The following is a 25,933-nucleotide window of genomic DNA, read 5'->3' on the forward strand; positions in this document are numbered from 1 at the left end:
GGTCCTGACTCTGCCATCTACAAGCCAGGTGTTTCCCCGTGTCCTTTTCCTTTCTAGGTCTTTACTTCCTTGTTCCCAAATGAGGCTAACAACATAGGCCTGGCCAGCATTTCAGGGCAGCTAGAGGGCTTAGCTGAGGTACTGCATGGAAGGTGCTTCTTGACAGGAAGAGACAATGACTCCTGCAACTTGGAAATGTCCACGGGGAGGGTCTTTATCTGCGCCACCTAAGACTTCAAAGTATCACAAGGCATAGGGACACAAGGACTCGGGGTCCCCTGAACATAAAGGCTAAGAGAGAGACCACTGTCCCAGGTCAAGACTCAGGGAGAGACCAGAGCCCATTTCTGCCCTCTAGTAAGTTTCCAGCACCCACCTAGAAGAGCTTCTCATAGCATTTCCCACAGTGGATGGTGTCGCGGTGAATGAAGATCTGATCCAGAAGCTCACCCATCGGTTTACTGCAAATCCCACACTGAAAGAGAGAACAAGCTAGAGGTCGGCACACAAGCGAAGCAACATAAGCGAGTGGAGCGGGCAGGCTCCAAGCTGATCGCACATCCTGGACTTCGAAGCAGACGATTTAAAAATGGCTAACAGAGACAAAACCCAACCAAAAACAAAAAGAACCTAACAGGCAGAATGATCACACAGCGGTTAGGAGCCAACGTTTCAGAATTGGGCCTGGGTTTGAGCCCTAAATCCACTACTTATTAGCCAGGTGAGCTTGGGTAAGTTACGGAGGCTCCCTGAGCCTCCATTTCCTCACCTACAGGAGGGCTTTAATTGTGACATTGAAAGTCCAAAAGAAGGTGACATGAAGGCCCACTGAAAGGTAAAGCTATTTCAGCAGTCCAGCCGCTCCGGCGTGTCTCTCCAGCGAACGTCTAAAGGATGAGAACAGTCAGTCATCTGCAGCAGACCCTCCTGGTACGAGGAGTCAGAGTAGGGCAGCCTGCAGACAGTCTCAGCTAAGAGGAGACCAAGAGTCCCCATGTTTCTGAGACTCCAGCTGTCTCCAGGCCCAGCCTGGCTAAGGCTGCTGGTTTCCAGCTGAAAGCAGCGGAGAGCGGCCGCAAGGGTCCCCAAGTCCCTCTGTGGGTTCTCACTAAGCACCTCTCTAGTGGCTCTTTCTTCCGTTTTTCAGTTCCTGTCTCCTGGCCATTTATTTTTTGAATTTTATTTTATGTACATTTTTATACAGCTGGTTCTTATCAGTTACCCATTTTATACATATTAGTGTACATTTGTCAATCCCAATCTCCCAATTCATCACACCCCCGCCCGCCCCCACCATTTTCTCACCTTGGTGCCCATATGTTTGTGCTCTACGTCTGTGTCTCTATTCCTGCCATGCAAACCGGTTCATCTGTACCATTTATCTAGGTTTCACATATGTGCATTAATACACGATATTTGTTTCTCTCTGACTTCCTTCACTCTGTATGACAGTCTCTAGATCCATCCACATCTCTACAAATGACCCAATTTCGTTCCTTTTGACGGCTGAGTAATATTCCATTGTATCTATGTACCATTTTTTCTTTATCCATTCGTCTGTCAATGGGCATTTAGATTGCTTCCATGACCTGGCTATTATAAATAGTGCTGCAATGAACATAGGGGTGCATGTGTCTTTTTGAATTATGGTATTCTCCGGGTATATGCCCAGTAGTGGGATTGCTGGGTCATATGGTAATTCTATTTTTAGTTTTTTAAGGAACCTCCATACTGGTCTCCATAGTGGCTCTATCAGTTTACATCGTCACCAATAGTGGAAGAGGGCTCCCTTTTCTCCACACCCTCTCCAGCGTTTATTGTTTATAGATTTTTTTTTCCCCGGTACGCGGGCCTCTCACTGCTGTGGCCTCTCCCGCTGCGGAGCACAGGCTCCGGACGCGCAGGCTCAGCGGTCATGGCTCACGGGCCCAGCCGCTCCGCGGCATGTGGGATCTTCCCGGACCGGGGCACGAACCCGTGTCCCCTGCACTGGCAGGCGGACTCTCAACCACTGCGCCACCAGGGAAGCCCTGTTTATAGATTTTTTATGATGGCCATTCTGACTGGTGTGAGATGATACCTCATTGTAGTTTTGATTTGCATTTCTGTAATAATTAGTGATGTTGAGCAGCTTTTCATGTGCTTCTTGGCCATCTGTATGTCTTCTTTGGAGAAACGTCTATTTAGGTCTTCTGCCCATTTTTGGATTGGGTTGTTTGTTTTTTTCAATATTGAGCTGCATGAGCTGTTTATATATTTTGGAGATTAATCCTTCGTCCGTTGATTCGTTTCAAATATTTTTTCCCATTCTGAGGGTTGTCTTTTCGTCTTGTTTGTAGTCTCTTTTGCTTTGCAAAAGCTTTTAAGTTTCATTAGGTCCCATTTGTTTATTTTTGTTTTTATTTCCATTTCTCTAGGAGGTGGCTCAAAAAAGATCTTGCTGTGATTTATGTCAAAGAGTGTTCTTCCTATGTTTTCCTCTAAGAGTTTTATAGTGTCCGGTCTTACACTTAGGTCTCTAATCCATTTTGAGTCTATTTTTGTGTATGGTGTTAGGGAGTGTTCTAATTTCATTCTTTTACATGTAGCTGTCCAGTTTTCCCAGCACCACTTACTTAAGAGACTGTCTTTTCTCCATTGTATATCCTTGCCTCCTTTGTCATAGATTAGCTGACCATAGGTGCATGGGTTTATCTCTGGGCTTTCCATCCTGTTCCATTGATCTATCTTTCTGTTTTTGTGCCAGTACCATACTGTCTTGATTACTGTAGCTTTGTAGTATAGTCTGAAGTCAGGGAGTCTGATTCCTCCAGCTCCGTTTTTTTCCCTCAAGACTGCTTTGGCTATTCGGGGTCTTTTGTGTCTCCATACAAATTTTAAGATTTTTTGTTCTAGTTCTGTAAAAAATACCATTGGTAATTTGATAAGGATTGCATTGAATCTGTAGACTGCTTTGGGCAGTATGGTCATTTTCACAATATTGATTCTTCCAATCCAAGAACATGGTATATCTCTCCATGTGTTTGTATCACCTTTAATTGCTTTCAACAGTGTCACAGTTTTCTGCATACAGGTCTTTTGTCTCCCTAGGAAGGTATATTCCTAGGTATTTTATTCTTTTTGTTGCAATGGTAAATGGGAGTGTTTCCTTCATTTCTCTTTCAGATAGTTCATCATTAGTGTATAGGAATGCAAGAGATTTCTGTGCATTAATTTTGTCTCCTGCAACTTTACCAAATTCATTGATTAGCTCTAGCAGTTTTCTGGTGGCATCTTTAGGATTCTCTATGTATAGTATCATGTCATCTGTGAACAGTGACAGTTTTACTACTTCTTTTCCGATTTGGATTCGTTTTATTTCTTTTTCTTCTCTGACTGCCATGGCTAGGACTTCCAAAACTATGTTGAATAATAGTGGCTTGAGTGGACATCCTTGTCTTGTTCCTGATCTCAGGAGGAAATGCTTTCAGTTTTTCACCATTGAGAAAAATGTTTGCTGTGGGTTTGTCATATATGGCCTTTATTATGTTGAGGTAGGTTCCCCCTCTATGCTCACTTTCTGGAGAGTTTCTTATCATAAATGGGTGTTGAATTTTGTCAAAAGCTTTCTCTGCATCTATTGAGATGATCATATGGTTTTTCTTCTTCAATTTGTTGATATGGTGTATCACATTGGTTAATTTGTGTATACTGAACAATTCTTGCATCCCTGGGATAAATCCCACTTGATCATGGTGTATGATCCTTTTAGTCTGTTGTTGGATTCTGTTTGCTAATATTTTGTTGAGGATTTTTGCATCTATATTCATCAGTGATATTGGTCTGTAATTTTTTTTTGGAGTATCTTTGTCTTGTTTTGGTATCAGGGTGATGGTGGCCTCATAGAATGAGTTTGGGAGTTTTCTTTCGTCTGCAATTTTTTGGAAGAGTTTGAGAAAGATGGGTGTCAGCTCTTCTCTAATTGTTGGATAGAATTCACCTGTGAAGCCATCTGGTCCTGGGCTTTTGTTTGTTGGAAGATTTTTAATCACAGTTTCATTACTTGTGAGTGGTCTGTTCATATTTCCTATTTCTTCCTGGTTCAGTCTTGGAAGGTTATACCTTTCTAAGAATTTGTCCATTTCTTCCAGGTTGTCCATTTTATTGGCATATAGTTGTCTGTAGTAATCTCTTATAATTCTTTGTATTTCTGCAGTGTTGGTTGTGATTTCTCCTTTTTCATTTCTAATTTTATTGATTTGAGTCCTCTCCCTCTTTTTCTTGATGAGTCTGGCTAATGGTTTAACAATTTTGTTTGTCTTCTCAAAGAACCAGCTTTTACTTTTATCAATCTTTGCTAATGTTTTCTTTGTTTCTATTTCATTTATTTCTGCTCTGATCTTTATGATTTCTCTCTTTCTACTAACTTTGGGTTTTGTTTGTTCTCCTTTCCCTAGTTCCTTTAGGTGTAACATTAGATTGTTTATTTGAGATTTTTCTTGTTTCTTGAGGCAGGCTTGTATAGCTATAAACTTCCCTCTTAGAACTGCTTTTGCTGCATCCCATAGGTTTTGGACCATCGTGTTTTCATTGTCATTTGTCTCTAGGTAGTTTTTGATTTCCTCTTTGACTTCTTTAGTGATCTCTTGGTTATTTAGTAACGTATTGTTTAGCCTCCATGTGTTTGTGCTTTTTACGTTGTTTTCCCTGTAACTGATTTCTAATCTCATGGCGTTGTGGTCAGAAAACATGCTTGATATGATTTCAGTTTTCTTAAATTTACTGAGGCTTGATTTGTGACCCAACATGTGATCTACCCTGGAGAATGTTCCGTGTGCACTTGAGAAGAAAGTGTAATCTGCGGTTTTTGGATGGAATGTCCTATAAATATCAATTAAATCTAGCTGGTCTGTTGTGTCATTTAAAGCTTGTGTTTCCTTATTAATTTTCTGTCTGGATGATCTGTCCACTGATGTTAAGTGAGGTGTTAAAGTCCCCCACTATTATTGTGTTACTGTCGATTTCCTCTTTTATAGCTGTTAGCAGTTGCCTTATGTACGGAGGTGCTATGTTGGGTGCATATATATTTATAATTGTCATATCTTCTTCTTGGATTGATCCCTTGATCATTATGTAGTGTCCTTCCTTGTCACTTGTAACATTCTTTATTTAAAAGTCTATTTTATCTGATATGAGTATTGCTACTCCAGCTTTCTTTTGATTTCCATTTGCATAGAATATCTTTTTCCATCCCCTCACTTTCAGTCTGAATGTGTCCCTAGGTCTGAAGTGGGTCTCTTGTAGACAGCATATATCTGGGTCTTGTTTTTGTATCCATTCAGCAAGCCTGTGTCTTTTGGCTGGAACATTTAATCCATTCACATTTAAGGTAATTATCGATATGTATGTTCCTATTACCATTTTCTTAATTGTTTTGGGTTTGTTCTTACAGGTCCTTTTCTTCTCTTGTGTTTCCCACTTAGAGAAGTTCCTTTAGCATTTGTTGTACAGCTGGTTTGGTGGTGCTGACTTCTCTTAGCTTTTGCTTGTCTGTAAAGCTTTTGATTTCTCCATCGAATCTGATGATATCCTTGCCGGGTAGAGTAATCTTGGTTGTAGGTTCTTCCCTTTCATCACTTTAAATATGTCATGCCATTCCCTTCTAGATTGTAGAGTTTCTGCTGAGAAATCAGTTGTTAAGCTTATGGGAGTTCCCTTGTATGTTATTTGTTGTTTTTCCCTTGCTGCTTTCAATAATTTTTCTTGTCTTTTTCTTTAATTTTTGCCAATTTGATTACTGTGTGTCTCGGCGTGTTTCTCATTGGGTTTATCCTGTATGGGACTCTCTGCATTTCCTGGACTTGGGTGGCTATTTCCTTTCCCATGTTAGGGAATTTTTTTTTCTGCTTTAAAATATACTCTTTATTTTTTTCAATTATAAAAATAATACATTATCTAAACAGATAGCTTAGGAAGCACAAAAATCCACCCAGGTAAACGACAACAAAAGCCCCTCCATCCCACCAGCCAGAGATAAGCACTGCTGGTGTCTGTGACGAAGGCGCACCTGAGGCCGTGCACCGTGTACAGATGATGCCTTTTAAGTCTGAGCAGAAGACAGAAGAACTCACACTAGAAGGAAGGCTGCATGCAGTAAGGCTCGAAAGTTTCTGCACGTAGAATGGTGGCCTTAAAGTCTCCTCCCCTTGACCATTTTTGATGCTGCAGAGCCCCACCCACCCGGGGACACAGGAAGAGCTCATCCCGGCTTCCTGGGGGCAGGGCTGGCCTCTGCTCCTCTCAGCCAGACGCCCACGTCCATGGCCACATGAGAAGCCCCAGGGCTCCACGGGGCACAGCGGGGACCTGCGGGTAGGGACCCCGAGACTGTGGGTGCGACTGTGCATTCCAGAGCGGGCACCAGGAGACAGGGCTGGAGTCCCAGCTCTGCTGCCCACTGCCCTTGGACCAGGCAGTCTCTTGGGCCTCAGTTTCCTCGTCTGTAAAATGGGAATAACGCCTACCTCATGGGCTCCTGAAGGGACTAAATAAAACATGAGAAGCAGGTCACAGCACTGGTACATCTCAAGGGTCAATAAATGTCCAGTACCCATCGCTCCTTCCCATTAACCTGCTTTGTGTCAACCCTGTGGCTCTCATTTTTTAAAAAAACCGTCCCTCTGAGCGCTGACCAAAGCCCGGGGGCGGGGGTAAAGGCGAGGTTTATCATATCCAGAGCCAACCCAAGTCTAGATCCAGCCAGGCCTGCCAGATGACGAGAACCCGTGAGCCTGGGGCCTGGACCCTGGACCAGAGAAGAGCAGCCTGGTGAGGACTCTGCCAGGGCCACGTTCATGCTGCAGAGCAGACAGGGCCCAACAAAGGACGGGCCTATGTGGAGGGGCCCCGTGGGGGGCATCGAGGCCACCCGGCAGACCTTGGGGGAAGGAAGCCCTTTCAGCGGCCAAGCTGGAACCCTCCCTGCAAAACAATGAATCCCCCATCATTGTTTTGCCCTTAATCACATTTTTAAACACTTAACATATGAACATCTGTTCCCTGACGTTTCGTCTTTGTGCATCTGTCATCCTCAAGATGAAAGTCTGGAACTTTCTGCACTAATTTTAAAGTCGGGCTGGATGTTTAGTAATGAACAAAGCTGCTTAAATTTCCCTCTAATTCTGTCTAAGTCTTCATGAAGTTTATCATAAGTAGGGTCATCATAAGGGAATTTCTGAATCATTCCAATCAACGATTCTAAGACCTTCATCTCTTTGCTGTCTTTCTCAGTGGCCCAGCCGTGCAGGAGACATCTCCACGCAAAAGCAAAACCTTGGTAGCACCCGATCTCAGATCCGATTTTAGCTCCATGTAACATGCCATACTGTCTTCCTTCAATCATACCCAAACTACTTCCTTCTTCATAGCCTTCCTGATAACCTTCCCCATGAAACTGGGCTTTCCATCACATCTCAGGAGACTAGCAAGGAGAAACGTCATCAGATGATCACAAAATGTACCGTGACTGTGGCTCTAACTTTGAAGGCCCAGCTGTGTAATTGGCACCATCATCACCTCTCATCCGCCATCACGATGGCGTCGAACATGTCCTGACTCCCGGCCATGGCAGCAGCCAGCCCGCCCCCAACCCCCACCCCCTCGAGCTCCAGCACCACACGCTGCGGCCGCAGACCCACAAGCCTCGGGCACGGACGCCGGGAAGTTTTTGACTATAATTTCTTCAAGTATTTTCTCCGGTCCTTTCTCTCTCTCTTGTCCTTTTGGGACCCCCTATAATGCAAATGTTGTTGCGTTTAATGTTGTTCCAGAGGTCTCTTAGGCTGTCTTCATTTCTTTTCATTCTTTTTTCTTTATTTTCTTCCGCGGCAGTGAATTCCACCATTCTGTCTTCCAGGTCACTTATCCATTCTTCTGCCTCAGTTATTCTGCTATTGATTCCTTCTAGTGTAGTTTTCATTTCAGTTACTGTAATGTTCATCTCTGTTTGTTTGTTCTTTAACTCTTCTAGGTCTTTGTTAAACATTTCTTGCATCTTCTCGATCTTTGCCTCCATTCTTTTTCTGAGGTCCTGGATCATCTTCCCTATCATTATTCTGAATTCTTTTTCTGGAAGGTTGCCTATCTCCACTTCATTCAGTTGCTTTTCTGGGGTTTTATCTTGTTCCTTCATCTGGTACATAGCCCTCAGCCTTTTCATCTTGTCTGTCTTTCTGTGAATGTGGTTTCTGTCCCACAGGCTGCAGGACTGTAGTTCTTCTTGCTTCTGCTGTCTGCCCTCTGGTGGATGAGGCTATCCTCCTGGCCATTTTTTCACTGTAAATTTATCAGCCCTCTGTGATTCTAGTTACTGTAGACCAGGACTTGAACCTCAACTTAGCCAGCTAATGGTGCTGATCCATTTAGGGGGTCACCTCTGGGAACACAGGAAAAAAATCAACAATCTGGGCTTGCAACATGCCTCACGCTGCGGAGAACAGGGACCCTAAAAGGTTGTTGTGATGCTGTGGCCATAAGTGTCTGCTCTTTCTTCCTAAATATAACAAAACAAACTAGTATTCCATTTTATTTATTTATTTTAGTATTTATTTATTTTAATGTTCATTTATTTATTTATTTTGGCTGCACCAGGTCTTAGTTGCGGCACGCAGGATCTTTAGTTGCGGCATGCGGACTCTTAGTTGTGGCATGTGGACTCTTAGTTGTGGCATACGGACTCTTAGCTAAGGCATGCATGAGGGATCTAGTTCCCTGACCAGGGATTGAACCGGGGCCCCCTGCATTGGGAGCGCGGAGGCTTACCCACTGGACCAGCAGGGAAGTCCCCTACAAACTAGTATTTTAAAATGTTATGTCAATCTAACAAAGGTAAGATAAACCTACAGTTAAGGATAGTGACAGATTAGTTTATACAAATGAACTTGAGCAATGGAATGGCATATCCTGGGAGGCTGCAGGGTGTAGCTGAGACAACACTGGCTCTGATATTGGAACCAGGATTTCCACCCTCGGTTCTGAGCAGCTGTGTGATCTTACGAAAATAATATCCTCTTCACCTCTGTGCTCATGGACCCCAGGGGTGGCTCTCAGGCACCCTGCCCACATTCCAAGAATTCCCCAAGAATATCAGGCCTATTTTGCCACAACTCCAAGTTCCCCAGCTCTGTGTGAGCTCCAATCAGGCAAGTTTAAAATCCCTGCCGTTCTGTGCCTCCTCCTCCCAGGCCTGCCAGCCTCCTGCCTGTCTCTTCATCCCTATTCCCTCCGTACGCATGATGGAGACCTGTTTAGCCACCTGGAAAAGACCCTTGGACACCTCTTCACCTCTGACTCTGGACCCACCTCCCTCACAAAGCCTTCCTGGGACCCCAACCCACTCCAACTGCACCCTTAACCCAACACTTGGCTCTGAGAGACCAAATGTGCCCAGAGTTGCTTAGGTCTGAGACTCCCGTAATTTTGCTCTCTGTTTAACAGGGGTGCCCTGTAATTAAAGTATATAACCAAAAATTGACAAAATATTCTAGATCTCTAGAACTTACTTATCTTGGGTACCTGACACGTTGTACCCTTTGACCATCACCTCCCCATTTCCCCCTCCCCAGCCCCTGGCAACCACCCTTCTACTCTCTTCTATGGGTTTGGCTGTTTTAGATTCCTCACATAAGTGGTACTAGGTAGTATTTGTCCTTCTGTGTCTGGCTTACTTCACTTAGCACAACGTCCTACGTGTTCATCCATGTTGTTGCAAATGGCAGGATTTCCTTCTTTCTTTAAAGGCTGAATAATATCCCATTTTGTGTATATACCACATTTTATTTTTTTAATGTATTTTTGGCTGCGTCGGGTCTTCGTTGCTGCACGCGGGCTTTTCTCTAGTTGTGTAGGTGGGGGCTGCTCTTCATTGCAGTGCATGGGCTTCTCACTGCGGTGGCTTATCTTGTCGCGGAGCACAGGCTCTAGGTGCACGGGCTTCAGTAGTTGTGGCACGTGGGCTCAGTAGTTGTGGCTCGTGGGGCTCTAGGGCACAGGCTCAGTAGTTGTGGTGCACGGGCTTAGTGGTTCCATGGCATGTGGGACCTTCCCGGACCAGGGCTCGAACCCGTGTCCCCTGCATTGGCAGGCGGATTCTTAACCACTGTGCCACCAGGGAAGTCCCTATATACCACATTTTCTTCAGCCATTCATCAGGGAACGCACAATCAGGTTGCTTCCATGTTTTGGCTATTGTTAACAATGCTGCAATGAACAGAGAATACAGACACCTCTTTGAGATCCTGATTTCAATTCCTTTGTGTATATACACAGAAGTGGGATTGCTGGATCATCTGGTAGCTCTATTTCTAATTTTTTGCCTGGCTTTGGTGTCAGGATAATGCTAACTTCATAAAATGAGTTTGGAAGTGTTCTTTCTTCCATTTCTGGAAGGGTATAAAAAGGATTGGTATTAATTTTTCTTTAAATGTTTGGTAGACTCGCCTGTGAAGACCCAGCCTTGAGTTCTTCTTTGTTGAGAGGTGTTTGGTTACTGAGTCAATCTTCTTATTTATTATTCGTCTGTTCAAGCTTCCAATTTCTTCTTGGTTCTGTCTTGGTAGGTTGTATGTTTCTAAGGATTTATCCACCTCTTCTAGGGTGTCCAATTTATTGGTATGTAATTGCTCATAATAGTTTCTAATAAGTTTTCATGTAAGTCCAGGAATCAGGGAAACAGAAAGTTCTTTGCCTGCAGCACTCCTGAGTCAATTCTGGGTCCACGCAGATGGAAGAGCTTCCCACCACGTGGCCTTTTGTTCCCTTCCTCCAATGTTCTGGGCCCCTCTCTGCCTCGGCCACTGCTCTGGCCAGACTCCATGTGGACAAGCAGCCTCAGCATTGCCTGGAAACTTGTTAGAGAGGCCAATTCTCAGGTCCCACCCAGACGTACTGAGCTAGATACTGGGCTGGGGCCCAGCACTCTGTGTCTTAACAAGCCCTTCAGGGGCTGGTCAAGTGTGAGATGCACACTCCAGAGTGAGAACTGCTGCTCTAGATCTCGTTACAACCAACAAGTCATACACCCCACTGCTTGACTTCCATGTCCTCCAGCTTATTTGGCTGGCCTCTGCCACCGCTGGAAGCTCCATTACTGGACCAGCTCGCCGCCTCACTGTTACTGTTCCGTTGCACACAGACCAAACCCTGCCAACTCACCTGGCATAATCTCCGCCCCAGTAAATGCAACTGCCCCCGCTTCACCCTTGTGGCTGAGCCTGGCTAGGGAACAACACAGTACATGCTGACCGGTCTCCATAGGAACGAACGAGCCCTCCCTTCAAGCAGGCTCTGCACAGCCCATCCACCCTCCCTGTCTCTGAGACAACATTTCACAGACTCCCCTTTCTTCTCGAGTGTCCAACACCCCTTGCCCACTCTCACTCATAGATGATCATGTTTTCTAATCGACTGAGAAAACAGAAGCAAGTACTGAAGTTCTTCATTCTTCCACCAGCCAACTTGGGAACCTCTCTGTATGTGACGCAGAGATTTGGCCTTTCCTATTCCTGCCATGTGTCAACTGGTACCCATCTTTCTCTCCTACAGACGTACATCATGATCACCATCAACATCTCTTTCTCCTGTGTCATCAGTGTCTGCTCACTACTGTATCGCTCCCATCTGCACCAACCCATGCCTGGCACCTCTGCCCCACTGTCTGCTTGCACTGCTCCCTTACAAAGCCAACCCATCAGGAGAGTCTTCCAGGCTCACTCTGTCCATTTCCACATGAGCCCACTCCAGTCAACCTTCTATCCCCCTCACTCCAGCAAAACTGCTCCAACTGAGGTCACAGATGACCACCATGCTGCAAAATTCAAGGTCAGTTCTCAGGCTTCATCCCATTTGATCTCTCAGCAACCACTGACAGGGTGACCAATGCAGTCTTCGGAGAAACTGTGTCACTTGGGGCATTGCACTCTGTGTTACTTCTCACCCTCCTCTGTGGACCCCCTCCTCTTCCCAACCTCTAAATGCTAGAAAGCCACAAGGCTCAGCGTCAGCCCCCCTCTCCACCCACTCACACCTTAGGTGATTTCATCAGGTCAGGGATGGCTCAGGGAAAAAGCATGCCCTGCGGACTCCCAGCTCCAGCCTTACCCTGGAACACAAACTCACATATCCAAACGACCATGTGAGCTCCTCACATAGCTCTCACTGAGGCATCTTCAATTTCACTCATCTCTGCCTTCCCTCTGCTCAAACCTGCTCCCCTCTAGTCCTTCCCTTCTCGGTAAAAGGTGCCACCATCCTTTCAGCTAATGGCCTGGGCCCCAAACTTTGCAATCTCCTTTGACTCCTCTCATTTTCTCATAGCCACAACCTACCAGCTCTATTTTCAAACAGTATCCCCGATCCAGGCACCATCTTGACATGTCCCCTGCCAACTCCTTAATCAAGTGACTGCTTTCTCTAGCTTGATCTACTGCAGCAGTTTCCTAACTGATCTCCCTTTTCCCATTCCTGCCCCTCTACATTCGCTCCTTCACCTAGCAGTCAGAGGGATCCTTTGAAAAGCATGAGTCAGACCCTGTCTCTCCACGACCCAAACCATCCAGTAGGTTCCAACTGCGTTCAGAATAAAACCCAAAGTCTCTCTGTGTCCTGAAAGGCCTGCATGATCCAGTTCTTAGCCATCCTTTAGACTTTATCTCCTACCACTCACCCCTCACTCATGTCATTCCAGCCACGCGAGCTAAACTACTCCATGCTGCTGCCCCAGGGCCTATGCACTTGTTGGCTGTCTGCTGGGAATAGTCTTTCCCCAGAAGAATGCTTTTGTTTCCCTCAAAGTATTAAGCACATAGTACTCCTTTTGACTTGGGAGCCCATTCAGCTCCCAGTTCTGCACAGCCTTTGAGATGGAGCACATTCATACAGAGATAAAGCCTTCTCCACACTCTCTGCACCCATAAAGGCTCCCCAGCTCTGGATGACGTTCTCAGCAACACCACCTGTCTTCCTTACCTTAAAGCAATAGTCATGGCAGCAAAGGCCGAGATGTTCCAAGGTAATCTTTGGACAGTCTCCGATCTCCTGGTTGCAGTAAGTACAGACCCCTCCACTTGTTCTGGGAAATGAAAAACAAGAATCTGCGGTCAGGCTGGTACGCAGACTATTGCTGTGACGCAGCCAGGTCCTGTGGTCTGACGCAGCCAGGCTTAGGCTGCTGCCAGGATTCCCAGCCTGCCATCTTTTCCTGTGCTGTGAACTGGCCACATAGCCTTGGGCCAGACTGGACCGCAGCCCACTGTAGACCGTCACACTGTTTCCAGAAACCAGTCCTGTGTCTTCACGCTACTCTCTATCGTATGTTTGGACACCACGATCTGATGCTTATTCCAGGCAGCTTGCTTGCCTCTGTCCCTCTGCCTAGCATATCTGCTTGGGGGGCTGTTCCCCCCTAGAATAGGAAGACATACGTCTTCTCCTACAGGAGACACGTCTCTGTATGCTCCACCTGGCCCCTTGTCTTGATGGCCCTTCTCTTCATGCCTGGGAGCACTGAGTCCTACCTGGAGTACCACAGAGGCAGCATGGGTCCAAGGACTATCACAAAATCAGTGTGGCTGTAGAGCCTGCTGGGACCTCATACTGAAGTCCTAGACACCGACTTGTAGATTGAGTATCTCCCCAGTTCCAGGATCCCTGCCTTTGTTCCTCAAGTCACCCCCTGGTTTTCCTCCTCAGACAGAACCTGTCAAAAGTCCCTGCCTGCCTTGCTGCTGGTCCAGGGCTCGGGCTCTTGACAGTGTTGCCCTCGTCACAGCCCTGTTCCTCCCTCCTATTTTGCGACCACCAGTCCCAGCCCACAGTTAGTCAGATGGCAGAGTGGAAACACCCCTTACCTGGGAGTACTCAGGGCCCTGGGGTTTAGCCCTAGCTCTGCCACTAACTCACTGTTTTTGCCCTTTGGTCTTAGCTGGATTCAAAGGCTTTCATTGCCACAAGTGTGACACCCCGATGAGGGAAGCAGTGCCCTGTGCTGTGGTGTGACACATCCCATCTGGAAATGGACCAGAAGTAGCAAAGCGGCAGACAAAAGCAAATGGACTTTCAGCGTGTAAATCTCCCTCACCTGCTTCTCCTTCTGGAGACCTGTGAGCTCCCTGGTAACACAGCAGACTTACCTCTCAGAGTATGGAGTACTGTCATGTGGGAGTTTCTTCTCCATGTTGTGTGAGTCCTCAATGCTGCTGACGCTGCAGGGAGTGTGATGGGAGAGAGGAGAGCAGTCATGAGTGGAGAATGCTTTTCTGATTAACACATGACTCTGCATGACCAGCCATCATCTGTTATGCCAAATGAACTTGGTGCCAACGAGGCATAATTCTCTGGGGGCAAAGAAGACCTGCTGTGGTGAGGAGATGAGAAGGGGGTGGCTAGGGTTCTGGAGAACTGTCAGTTTCACGGACCAGTGGGAAAGGACCATGGCTTTTCTCCCCACATACGGCCCTCGGTTATAATGTGACAATCGCCAGGGGCCCACTCACTGCAGGAATCAACTAAGAACGGGAACAAAAAAAACAAGGAAACATTCCAACATAATACTGTGCTGGGTTACACAGTGGAATTAGGGGTGATTTTTAATTTGTTTTTTTCCTTTTCGCATCTTCATTTTTCAATAATATGACTTTTTATAAGAAAAAATAATGATCAAAAAAACTATTTCCAGGGAAGGGCAACTAGCTACAAGCTCTGGGATATGGCTTAGTGAAGCTGTCATGCTAACAGGAGCTGTGTGATGACCTTCTGAGGTTAAGTGACTTGCCTAAGGTCATGCTTGGAGTAAGGGGTGAGCCAGAATTTCAGCCCAGCTTCTCATTTCTTTTGAGATTTAAGCTTACCTCTAAGCCTCCTGGAAGGTAAAGCAAAAGGCGAAAACACGCTGGACTACACAACTCTAAGTGCCCCATTAAACAAAATACTGGTGGGACTGGAAGAAGAAAAACCAGGAGATGGACAGAGTTCATAGAGGCACAGGTTCGATCCTTGGCTAGGGAACTAAGATCCCACATGCTGCGTGGCATGTCAAAAAAAAACCCCAAAGAAACAAACAAAAACAAAAAACCACCTCCCTGAAAAAAGCTATAGAGACAGAAAATAGTGGTGGCCAGGGGCTGTGGCTTGTGGTGCTGGGGGCGCTGCTAATGGGTCTGGGGTTCCCTTTTTGTGTGATAAAAATGTCCTGGAATTGGATGGTGGTGATGATTGCACAACATTGTAAATATACCAAAAACCACTGGACTGTACACTTTAAAGAGTGAATTTTATGATATATTAATTATATCTCAATAAAGCTACTAGGAAAAATCACTCTAAGGAGTTATAAGTGAAGAAGCTGAGGCTCATAAAGGTTGAGCATCTTCTCCAAAATGACCCAACAAATGGGGGCTGAGCAGGCACTTGAATTTGACCCCTACGCCCATGATCATCATTCCGCAGCAGCAGTGAAAGCTGGTCTGGAGTCCCCAGAGGCCCAATCCTGAAATAAGGCCAGGATGCACCTCTCTGTTACTAAAATCCTCGCCCTAGCAGTGGGGTGATGGACGTGTCATAAAAAAAAAATCCCAGGAGTACACTGTCTCAGTGTGGGTTAGTTTTCAGCTGAGGTGGCATCCGGAAGCAAGCAATGTGTGTTCAGATGAGGCAACCTGGCATGCTGGAAGGAGCGTGCGAGCTGAAGAGAGGAGCCCTGAGTTCTGGAACAGGATGGAATTAACTAGATGGTTCTTAGGGGCCTCACCAGCTCTATCATGAGTGATGCTCTCAGGATTTCACAAAAGAAAGCCTGTAGTCTACCGAGAAACAAATACAGGCAGAAACGGCTGCTGCTGGAAGTGGAGTGTAGGATGAGTTAATGACAAAAGGGGAGTGCAAAGGCACCGAGTCAGGTAGAACGTCGGGAAACGCATAAATCTTGTCCGTGAGCAATTAAATCATCTACCTATTCGATAAATGATTACACAGAAGGTACTCTGGGTGAAGTACTTAATGAGGTACTGGGGATGCAGGAATGAGGACAACACAGGGCCTGGCAGGAGAAGGCCGTGACATGGAAAGATCTGGGACTTCTCACCTGCTGTAGAATGAGGACAGTGGCTTCCCGGAAGATACCTCACCAGCATTCACGTACTCCTTCATAAAGAGAATCCCTTTGCTGTAGAAAAAAAACACAGCAGAACAGAAGGAGGTATACTGGAAGATTCCAGGGGACTGGGCCTGACCCAAAGCAGGGGCCCAGGACAGGAAGGACCCCCATTTTGTTTGAAGGAAGTGCAGGAGCTCATGGGAATGCCTGGGCGCAGAGGCGCTGGTGCTGTAGCCCCCAGCGGGCAGCAGAAGCAGGGAACAGGAGCTGCTAGGCTGCTGAGCCCACTGTGGACTCGGGCTGAACTCAAAGCCCATGACTACAGCCTGCTGTGTGTGGATGTGAGAGCGCTAGCAAGACGCTCCCTGCAGCCAGTGGTGGGACGCTACCCTCCTGAGACCTCAGTCCAGTGGACTTTCCATTCTCCTCTCTGACCACGTTTTGTTTCCCTTCTGCCTGGGACCGAGATCACCTCTAAGCCTCATCTTACACTGTCAAATCTCCAGCAGCAGTCCAACCTCTCCCTTCCCACTCTTGGAGCTCCAGGGTGAGCTCAGGAAGTTGCCTCACCCTGGACAAGCCCCTGGCAACTTTGGGAACAAGGTCTACCTCTCGATGGGCTCACCATGACACCATATTTGGCTCCATTTTCATGCTCTGCACTCCAGCCTGCTGGCTTGATGGCAGTAGGCGCTCCTCTGATCTCTCCTACACACACACACACACACACACACACACACACACACACACAGTTCACTCAGCCTCCTTGTAATGGCTCCCTTCCTGCACTCTAAGATGGCAGGTGAGGACAGAAGCTCAGGTGAGGCAGTGGTTATGCGCCTCTTCTCACAACAGATAACGTGAGAGAGACAGACATAGGCCCTGACCTCAAAGGGATTTCTTTGGACTTCACAAGCATGTTCCCCAAGAAACATTAGCAAGGTCCAAAGGATGGCAGAGCCCTAGGAAGTGCTACCTCAGCTTCTCATTGGGAGACTGTTCAGGCCCACACACAGGAGTTTATATTAGGGGAACTTGGGCTACGCTCTGTGGCCCCTCGACCAATGGGCTGCTGAGAATTGGAGTAGGTACTAGAGCTAATATCAGGGAAGTAACGTGGGACAAAAGCCGAGTCCTTTAGCTCCAGGGAGGAAACAGCCCACAGAACATCTCCCAGATTGTCCCTTCTTACCTGGTTGAGTTAGACTCCAATTCACTTGGGGAGCCTGGCACGTAAACCTGAGGCTGCTCAGAGGTGGCAGTGACAGTAACAGTGACCATACAGCTTGAGGGGTTCCTCGCCCTGAAAGAAGTGGAGGGAGCAGCAAGGGTGTCGACACTGAGAGCTGGTGCCTTCCAGGGTCCAGCAGGGTTATCAGGGGCTAATGCCGAGACTGCCACTTCAAAGAGTTTAAAAGAACACTGACGCTTTTTAAACAACCCTTGAAAATCACTCAGCTGTTCCTTGAGGCTCCTGAGATCAATGGGTAGAAGTACTCATTTTATAGATGAGAAAACCCAGGCTATGTGGCCCAGGTTACATTGTAAGTTGGTGGCAAAACCCCAGCCTTCCAGTGTGTGCCCAGAACGATCCCTGCAGCCAAGGGCCTTGGCCCATGACTCACTTGGTTACAGCAGAGCTATGGGGCTAGCAAGGGCTTGACAGACACAGCCCCGCTCACCTCCTCAGTGGGTGGGGCAGCCCCTTCCTGCAATGAGCTCCCTGCCCCCAACCTCCAGTGAAGTTTCTGGAGAGCACAAGGCTGAGTGAGAGGGACAAATGAATTTAGGTGTCACCAAGGAAGAGATGTGGATGGACCTCATTCTGGAAGTCACCTACCATAAGAAGAAGCAGGAGACTGACAGGTATAATGGTTTTTCTGAATCTCCACCCCTCGGCGTAGCACACAGCCCCTGGCTCGGAATCCAGTGCCCAGGACTTCAACTCGTTTAAGAGTGGAGAGGGTAGAGAACAATCATGACAGCAGCTGCCCAGCTTCCCAGCCTCATCTTCCCAGACCACGTCACGCGGACCTGATCGCTCTTGTACCTTTGCACGTGACACTACTTTCTCCTCGGGGAAGCCATTCCCAGAGTACCTGCCCTGTCACCCCAGGCTGGCTGAGGTACCCTGCCTCAATGTGCCCAGTCACCCTGTGCCTAGTCCTATGTCACTCTAGGACACAGGAATGCACCATGCAGACTGAAGGAGGTGGACGGGCTGGGAGGGGAGGCCCAATGGGAACGTGGAGAGACAGACGGGGGATAAAGTACAGGACCAGACAGTCAGAAGACGACTGAGTACAAGAGGAAGGAAACAGCATCCACTTCTGACTGAACAGCTATAGCAAGTGTCTGGCATCCTCTGACCCACACACAGCATGATAGTCGAGAGGACAGAAGAGCTGAGGGGGCAAGGAGGCCTGAAGCACAAGGAGAAGCCGGCTTATCAAAAACGGAGAGGCAGCGGATGGGCTTCCCTGGTGGCGCAGTGGTTGAGAGTCCGCCTGCCGATGCAGGGGACACGGGTTCGTGCCCCGATCCGGGAAGATCCCACATGCCGCGGAGCGGCTGGGCCCGTGAGCCATGGCCACTGAGCCTGCGCGTCCGGAGCCTGTGCCCCGCAACGGGAGAGGCCACAACAGTGAGAGGCCCGTGTACCGCAAAAAAAAAAAAAAAGAAAAAGAAAAAAAAATGGAGAGGCAGCGGACATAGCACAGTGATTAGCAATACAGGCTCTGGGCTGACTGCCGGGTTCTAACCCCTGTTAGGCCACTGCCTGGCTGGGTGACTACTGGCCAGCTATTCAACGTCCCTCCGCCTCAGCCTCCCAACTATAGAACAGATATAATAACAACACCTCTCTCGTAGGGTTGGTGTGAGGACACATAAAGCACGAGAAGGAGGCCTGCACGTTCTCAGCACGCAGCAAATACTAACGGTTCCTTCCGTGGTGTTACTGCTGTGGTATTTGTCTGCTTCCTGAGGGTGTGCTTGGGGGCCTGGCCATCGTGTTCAGTGTGTGTATGGCCGCTACCTACAACTGGTTCATATGAAGTACTGGTATATCGTCTCTGGGTTATTCCCAAACTCATGACCACTTTGGGCAAAGATCTCTGTAGAGCTAAGAGAACACTGAAATGGTACCATACAAGGCACAGCTTAGAAATCCTCCAGCCCCACGAACGGCAAAGCACCCCGTATCCTTCTGCCAAGCCAGGTCTTCACGCTCCTTGTGGCTACCAGATACCATGGTTCTCTGGGCGCCTTCTCTCTGTCAGGTTTGGTGTAACAGATTTGGTGCTGTCAGCCTCCCATGGGCTCCTAGCCCACCACACCGCAGAAGGTAGCTGGCATGCCTAGCGTGTTAGGGTTTGCTCTGGCCTACGGGCCCTGACAAAAGTCAGGTTCAGGCAGCTAGGAGTCCAGCACAGAGTGGCCCTTACCTGCTGGCCTGGTTGTCCACTTCCAGGTGCTGGTCAGGATTCCTGGGGCTGCTCTGCTGCTCGGGGCTGCTGGGGTCTGCTGGCTTATGGGTGGGTGCAGCTGGGTCTCCCCGGTCATCTTGCTGGGCTCCAGGCCTCCCCTGCCAGGCGTCTCCCACCTGGGTGACCACATTCTCCTCCTCAAAATCAGCCGAGGTACTGAGGGAGAATAAGCCCTTGGTTACCGACTACACATCGATATCCCCTCCCGTGGCCATAGCAGGCTCCTCTCCCAGGAGGTGGGGCAGACAGGAGCCCGGCACGGCCCCCACCTCGGGGAGAGCTCGTGTCTTCCTCAGGGGGACCCCAGCGCCGCTGCTCCCCTCCCACCAACAACGGCTGTCCCCACGTGTATGACACGAAGCCTGAGCCCAGATGCATTTGTCACCCCCTCAGTCCAGCAAGCGGGGAGCACCTTCCCTGCTGTCCTTGGCATCAGGCTCTTTGGGAGCTCTTCCTTCCTTCCTGGCCTCACATCACAGCTACCCCTGCACATCCCTGCCATCACCATCCCCACCCTGAGGTGCTTTGGAGGGCCTTGTTCTCAGTGCTGCCGCCTTCTCCACGTCCCGTGGGACGGCGCTGCTGCCTGGCGGCCTCAAGCACCCAAGATGTCATATGCCCACTGGCCGGGGCCAAGACTCAGTGAGATTATCGAGAACACGATGAGTATCTAGTTCACCATCACCTCGATCCTGGCCCATCCCGAACTCAACCCTCCTAACAGCATCTTAGGACAAGATCACACCACCAGCCACCTCCAGCCCTGGGGCTCTATTCATGGAAGTGAATCCCCTAGTAGGCAGGCAGGCTCGCTGCCTTCAAGCTGGAATAACAAGGGGAGTGGAGCTCACACCTTTCGGAGGGTACGCTCTCCTCAGATAGTGCCAGCCCCTTACCCCAGAGTGCCCGGACACACCCACCCCACCCTGCCTGGGACATACAGGCTGGAGCTAAAGGCAAACCAAGAAGGCCTTAAGAGTTTGCTTCCCAATTCTGGAAGCCCTGAGCTAGCTTTACCATGGACTTAATCGGAGTCCTGTACCAACCCATATCCCCTACAGAATTACGGTAATAGAAGTTATCCTCACCAAGTCTGTGAATAAAGCCAAGATTCTCAGCAAAGAGCAATCTGGATGTCCACTGCGACACATGGACAAGTGGATGAATAAGGCTCCTTCACCCTAGGCCTCAGAGCAGACTCACTACAATTCTAGGCAGTATAACCCACCTAACCCATAACAAGGAAATCTTAGTAAAACAGTCACAGGAAGTCTTGCTGAGCAGTGTAGCAACTAGAGGTCTTCCAGGCCCCTAACGAATTGCCTGGAAGTCAATTAGAGATAGGGAAGGTAATACCTGTGGCTGTAACCAGACCAAAGATCCAGAAACCTAACACAGCCACTGACAATTCTGGACACAATCACACTCTCTACGTGGAAGAACACAGCCCCTTCGACTCTTGTGCTACCTCCATCACACTTCTCCAATGGTTGACAGTTGTCCGCGGTGAACAAATGTGGTTAAAGTTCACCTGTTCCTGAAGCAGAGAGAATAGAAACCTGAAAATCCCAGACTTGCAACACAGAGGAAAACAGCATATGCTTTAGATGTAAAGTCTAATAACACAAATTTAGTGGGAAGAAGGTGAGCTAATCTAGCTTATTAAATGAAGTCAGGCCAATACGGCTGGTAAAGGGGACCAGAGGCCAGCTTTCTGAGTGTCCTTAAATAGTTCTGGTGGAAAGAGACAGTCCTCTGGGACTGCTTTATTTGGCTGTAACTTCTTATAAAAGGAGAATCCAACATTTATGTAGTACTTTGTGCCAGGAAATGTCCTACATGCAAACGCATTTAACCCTCACAACAACCCTGCGTGGTAGGATCCATTACGGCCACTACTCTACAAGTAGGGAAACTGAACCACATAGCTGAGCACGACACCCAAAACCACATAGCAAGTAACTGACAGAGCTTAGGTTTGAGCCCAGGCACAGGAGTCCGTGCTCACTATACTATACCACCTCTTCCTGTACCTGTACCGTGATGAAGCAAACCAAGTTAGACTAGGGTAGACTTCCTCAACTTTGGGACAGCTCCACTGCTCTGCAGGAGGTCCCTGCCCACCCCATTCCCCTCCTTCCCCCACCTCCTGGGAACAAGCCCCTTCCCCACGGAGCCCCAGCGCCCAGAGCAGCATCTCCGCCCGAGGTCCCTCGTGGTTGGAGGGTCGAGCCGCCCTCCCCGCGTGTCCACAGCTCCTGGCCCCGGCCAGCTCTGAAAGCCAGCGCCCAGAGACCACCGACACCAGGGCACCCCGCCAAACAGCCCCCTTGGCTCCTTGCGGGCACCCAGCTCCCTTTCTCTCTCCCGCCTCTGCCGGCACTGCGGCGAGGGTGCACACGTGGTCGGGGGGTCTGCTTCAGCCCCAAGGCCGGTGGAACCACCCACGTCCTCCAGGCCATCGGGGGAAGGGCAGGGAGAGCCTAGGGTGCCCGAGACGGGCGGCCCGGCCCAATTGTGATCCTCGCGCGCCATCTAGCGGCAGGCACGGGCACGACCGCGGGAGAAGCGCCGCCGAGGCCGCTCACGCCCGCGGTAGCCATTTCGCTGTGTGGACGGTCCCGTTTCCCGACGCACACCGGACCAAGCTCGGGGCTGCAGGAAATGGCGGCGAGCGCAGGCGCACACTCGCTGAACGCAAACGCGCACCCTCCCGGGGCACGCACGCGCAGGCGCACACAGGACGCTCTCACGCTGGTCTAGACCCAAAAGCGTGCAGGCATGCGCAAGTCGGGGACGCACGCACAGACGCACACGTTCTGTGACGGCGCGCGTGCGCAGGCGCACACTTCTGTGCCGGTGCGCGTGCGCAGGCGCACACTTCTGTGCCGGTGCGCGTGCACAGGCGTACAGTGTGTGCCGGCGCGCGTGGGCAATCACATTGCGTGCTGGCGCGCATGCGCAGGCGCACACGTGCGTGCCGGCGCGCGTGTTCAGGCGCAAACGTTGTGTCCCGGCGCGCGTGCGCAGGCGTACATGTTCGCGCAGGCGCTCGTGCGCAAGCGCACACGTTCTGTGCCGCCTGCGCAGTTCCATGCAGAGCAGGTGGGGACTCTGTCCACCTTTTTTTCTTCCCATTTCAGAATCTCCTGGCCTCCCACGACATCGTGACAGCTCTAGGACAGAGTTTGTCAGCCTCACCATTATTGACATTTTGGACTCGATAACTGTGGTGGGAGCTGTCCTCTGCACTGTAGGACGCTGGGCAGCATCCCTGGGCTCCACCCACTATTTGCCAGTTGTGGCAATCAACAGTGTCTTCAGACATTGCCAAGTGACTCTTGGGGGGTTGGAGGTGGGGGAGATGCCCCTGTTTCAGAACCACTACCCTCGAACAATTGAATCTAAATCTCTCTGCGTGGGTCACAGGATACTTAAAAAAAAAACAAACCACTTCTCAGGTGATTACCAAGTGCAGCCAGAGTTGTGAAACACTGATCAAGAGAGTTTGTTTTGATTTTGTGAACTTTTAATCAGAGAAAATTAGTTCTAAGCCTGGGCTCTACAGTTAGCCAGATCTGAGCTCTATTCCTAGCTTTGCTCTTCATAGGAGCCCACCGTTTCCTCCACTGTCAAACTGCGTAATAAGAAGCCAGATCCTTCCCCAGGTTTGGGGAATGTTACACGCGATTGTGCAGATGGCATGCTGTACACATTAACCATCTGACAGTTACTGGTTCTGGGTCTTGAGAATAGGCTCCAAAGAACAGAGTTCATAAACTAGCTTTTCAAAGTTTTTCCTGGGGTTTTTCTTAGAACCTCTTCAGTTGCGACTCAGCTCTGCCATTTGGAATCCCTTGACAAGTCAGTTAACATTTCTATGCCTCAGTTTCCCCATCTTATCAATTTCACAGGGTTGCTGGCAAGAGTAAAGCACCTGGCAGAGCGCACTATAGGTGTCAGTTTTTGTTTTCACTCTGTTAATTGTCAGGGCAATTTGAAACAAAAAAGTCACATAATAGGGCCTCATACCTTAGAGATCCATTACCCACCCCACCCCCAGCATCACGGTTTATGTAGGGGTGACGAATGTAAAAACGTAGCTGTAATGTGGTGTGAAATTGCAAACATTCACTCACTTCTTAAACACCTAAATCAGACTGTGTTCCTCTCTGGCTTAAAACTTGAAAGAAGATCCAATCTCCCTCTCATGGCTTTTACCAGGGCACGGTTCCATCTATGGTCCCCCTCACCAGGTAGGCTACTTTATGCTTTGGAACTGCTAAGCGTGTTCCCGAAGCAGGGTTTTAAGTCTGTGTTTCCCTATCTGCAGCTCTTTACTCCTTGCTCTTCCTAGAGTTGTTGGTTCCTCCACTCATCTAAGTAGTACCCTCCTCACCACCATTACTCTCTATCTTAGCACCCCGGCTATTTCTTTCAAAGCACTGTTCTTCCCAGGAGTCACAGAGACCTGACTTCCAGTCCTTTGTTATTCATTATAGTTAGGCACAAAGCTCACATGATTGTGGGGAGGGCCGTATGAGACACTGAGTTCAGGGCCGTGCACGCAGTAGGTGCCCCGAAGTGAAGCAGCTGTGGTGATGATTAACGATACCTGATAGAAAAGGCCACTCAGCCCCCGCCTACCTTGAGAAACCTCATGTTCCACGCTTAGCTACTTACAGTGCCCAGTAAACACCAGGTTATTTGGACTCCTTTGTACATCCTGTACCCTTTGCTTGGAGAACTCCTATTCACCTTTCAAGATTCAGCTCAAAAGTCACCTCTCCCATGAGGCTGTCCTGGGGCCCCCTTCCCCTGTTCCAGTCTGGACCAGGTTTTGCCCCCCCTTAGCCCTGTCCGATTTGTCTGTGTACTCGTCTCCAGCACAGAGCAGCTGCCTTCCAAGTAGTTGCTGACTGAAAGAGCGGTTGACTTCCTGACTATGGAGGACTTCCTGGCAGAGGCCAGAGGTTTCCAGCTGGGGCTTCCGCCCTCGCCACGTGCCTTGGGCCAGCTCACGGGCCTCACTGGCCTCACCTTCCCAGCCAAAGGCTAATGCACACTTGAGCCGCCTCTCTCCACCGCACGAGCTCAGCACTGTTAGCTGATGCCTTACCCCTTTGGGTCCGTCTCCATGTCCTCCAGGTGTGCCGGGCTGTTGCTCTTCCTGCCAGCCAGGACAGCAGAGGCAGGAGTGGCACCAGAGCTGAAGGAGGAAGCACACAGACCTTCTGAAGCCTCAGACCAAAGGAGACTTGGAGCCCAGGTCTTCCCCTTCCCAGCTGCATTCTCACGGGAAAGGAGGACCTACATCTGGCCGTGACCAGCTTGGAATTCCTGGGGAAGTGTCCTCCTAGTTTGGGGTTCCAGCATCCTTGCATGACCTACACCTCCCGGGGCTCTGTGGGAATCTAGAACGATCGTTCCTTACTAAATGTTGCACACACCCACAGCAAAATGGCCACTTCCCACTGGTGGATTGGTAGAGGAAATAGGGCAGAAGCCTGCAGCCTGGGAATGCACAACCTCCTCCCATTGCACCTTTGCACCTCCCCAGCCACCTCCACATGCTCCCTGGGGCTGAGCCCTCTGCTGCCGGCTGGCTGTCCGTGGGATTCTTCCCACCGACTTCTCCTAGCAGGGTCTCTTCCCAAGCTACACTTCTCAATGCCCTCTTCTCTGCCTCCTCAGCTTGGGTCCCTCTGGGTAGGTGCTGAGTTGTCTGGGTCCCCTGACTTATCACCTGTACCCACTCCTCCACTGCCCCTGGTGGGTGGGTTCGCCTCCCAGCCTTCTCTGTCCTGCAGTGATCACCTGATGTGAAGATGCCATGGAGCTGAGAGGTTCAAGGGGGACCCTGGGGTGCTGGACGTGAGGATGAAGCCTAAGGCCGTCTGGCAATGGGATTGGTCATTGAGCAGTTGCCCCACCCTTACCTGGTGGCTGCCGGTCCAGGCTTATGAGGCTGCGAGTTGGCACTGGGCACCTCCTGATCATCCAGCAGAGGGGTAAAGACAGCAGGTGAGCACAGCCTGTGGAAGGAGGCCAAGCCCGGTCTTGGTTCAGGACTTTGCGTCTTTATGTCTACACCCCCCGAGAGGGTGGCTTCTGTTCCCAACACATGCTGGGCACTAAGGAGTTCCTCAAGTGGTTGCCTGGAGTACGGTACTCACTCACATCCTACAGCTGACTGACACCAGGACAGCGTGGCCTCGTGGTGAAGTGCACACTCCCTGGGGGGGCACATTCCTCTGATTCAAATCACAGCTTTATTAAGCTTCTGGCTATGTGACCTTGGGCACATCAAGTGACCTCT

The 25,933-nt window shown here is 49.3% G+C and overlaps 1 protein-coding gene across 10 annotated transcripts in view; it reads right to left on the reverse strand.

Moving 5' to 3' along the window:
* The window catches only part of ZNF185 (zinc finger protein 185 with LIM domain), a 70,389-nt gene that overhangs the window by 14,603 nt on the left and 29,853 nt on the right, over positions 1 to 25,933 (reverse strand). For 4 of the 10 annotated variants that reach the window (XR_009538626.1, XM_060138881.1, XM_060138886.1 and 1 more), the window contains exons 15-22: positions 25,554 to 25,649; positions 24,734 to 24,823; positions 19,573 to 19,770; positions 17,319 to 17,429; positions 16,115 to 16,195; positions 14,166 to 14,237; positions 13,003 to 13,105; positions 377 to 475 (exon numbers count right to left, since the gene is read on the reverse strand). Coding sequence is in view for 9 of the 10 variants with exons in the window: in XM_060138881.1 (XP_059994864.1) it covers positions 377 to 475; positions 13,003 to 13,105; positions 14,166 to 14,237; positions 16,115 to 16,195; positions 17,319 to 17,429; positions 19,573 to 19,770; positions 24,734 to 24,823; positions 25,554 to 25,649 (850 nt within the window). In the remaining variant the exon portion in view is untranslated. The remainder of the gene's footprint in view (positions 1 to 376; positions 476 to 13,002; positions 13,106 to 14,165; positions 14,238 to 16,114; positions 16,196 to 17,318; positions 17,430 to 19,572; positions 19,771 to 24,733; positions 24,824 to 25,553; positions 25,650 to 25,933) is intronic. The other 6 variants (XM_060138879.1, XM_060138882.1, XM_060138878.1 and 3 more) reach the window with 3 other exon arrangements.

Source organism: Lagenorhynchus albirostris, chromosome X (assembly GCF_949774975.1).
Source record: "Lagenorhynchus albirostris chromosome X, mLagAlb1.1, whole genome shotgun sequence".
NCBI lineage: Eukaryota > Metazoa > Chordata > Mammalia > Artiodactyla > Delphinidae > Lagenorhynchus > Lagenorhynchus albirostris.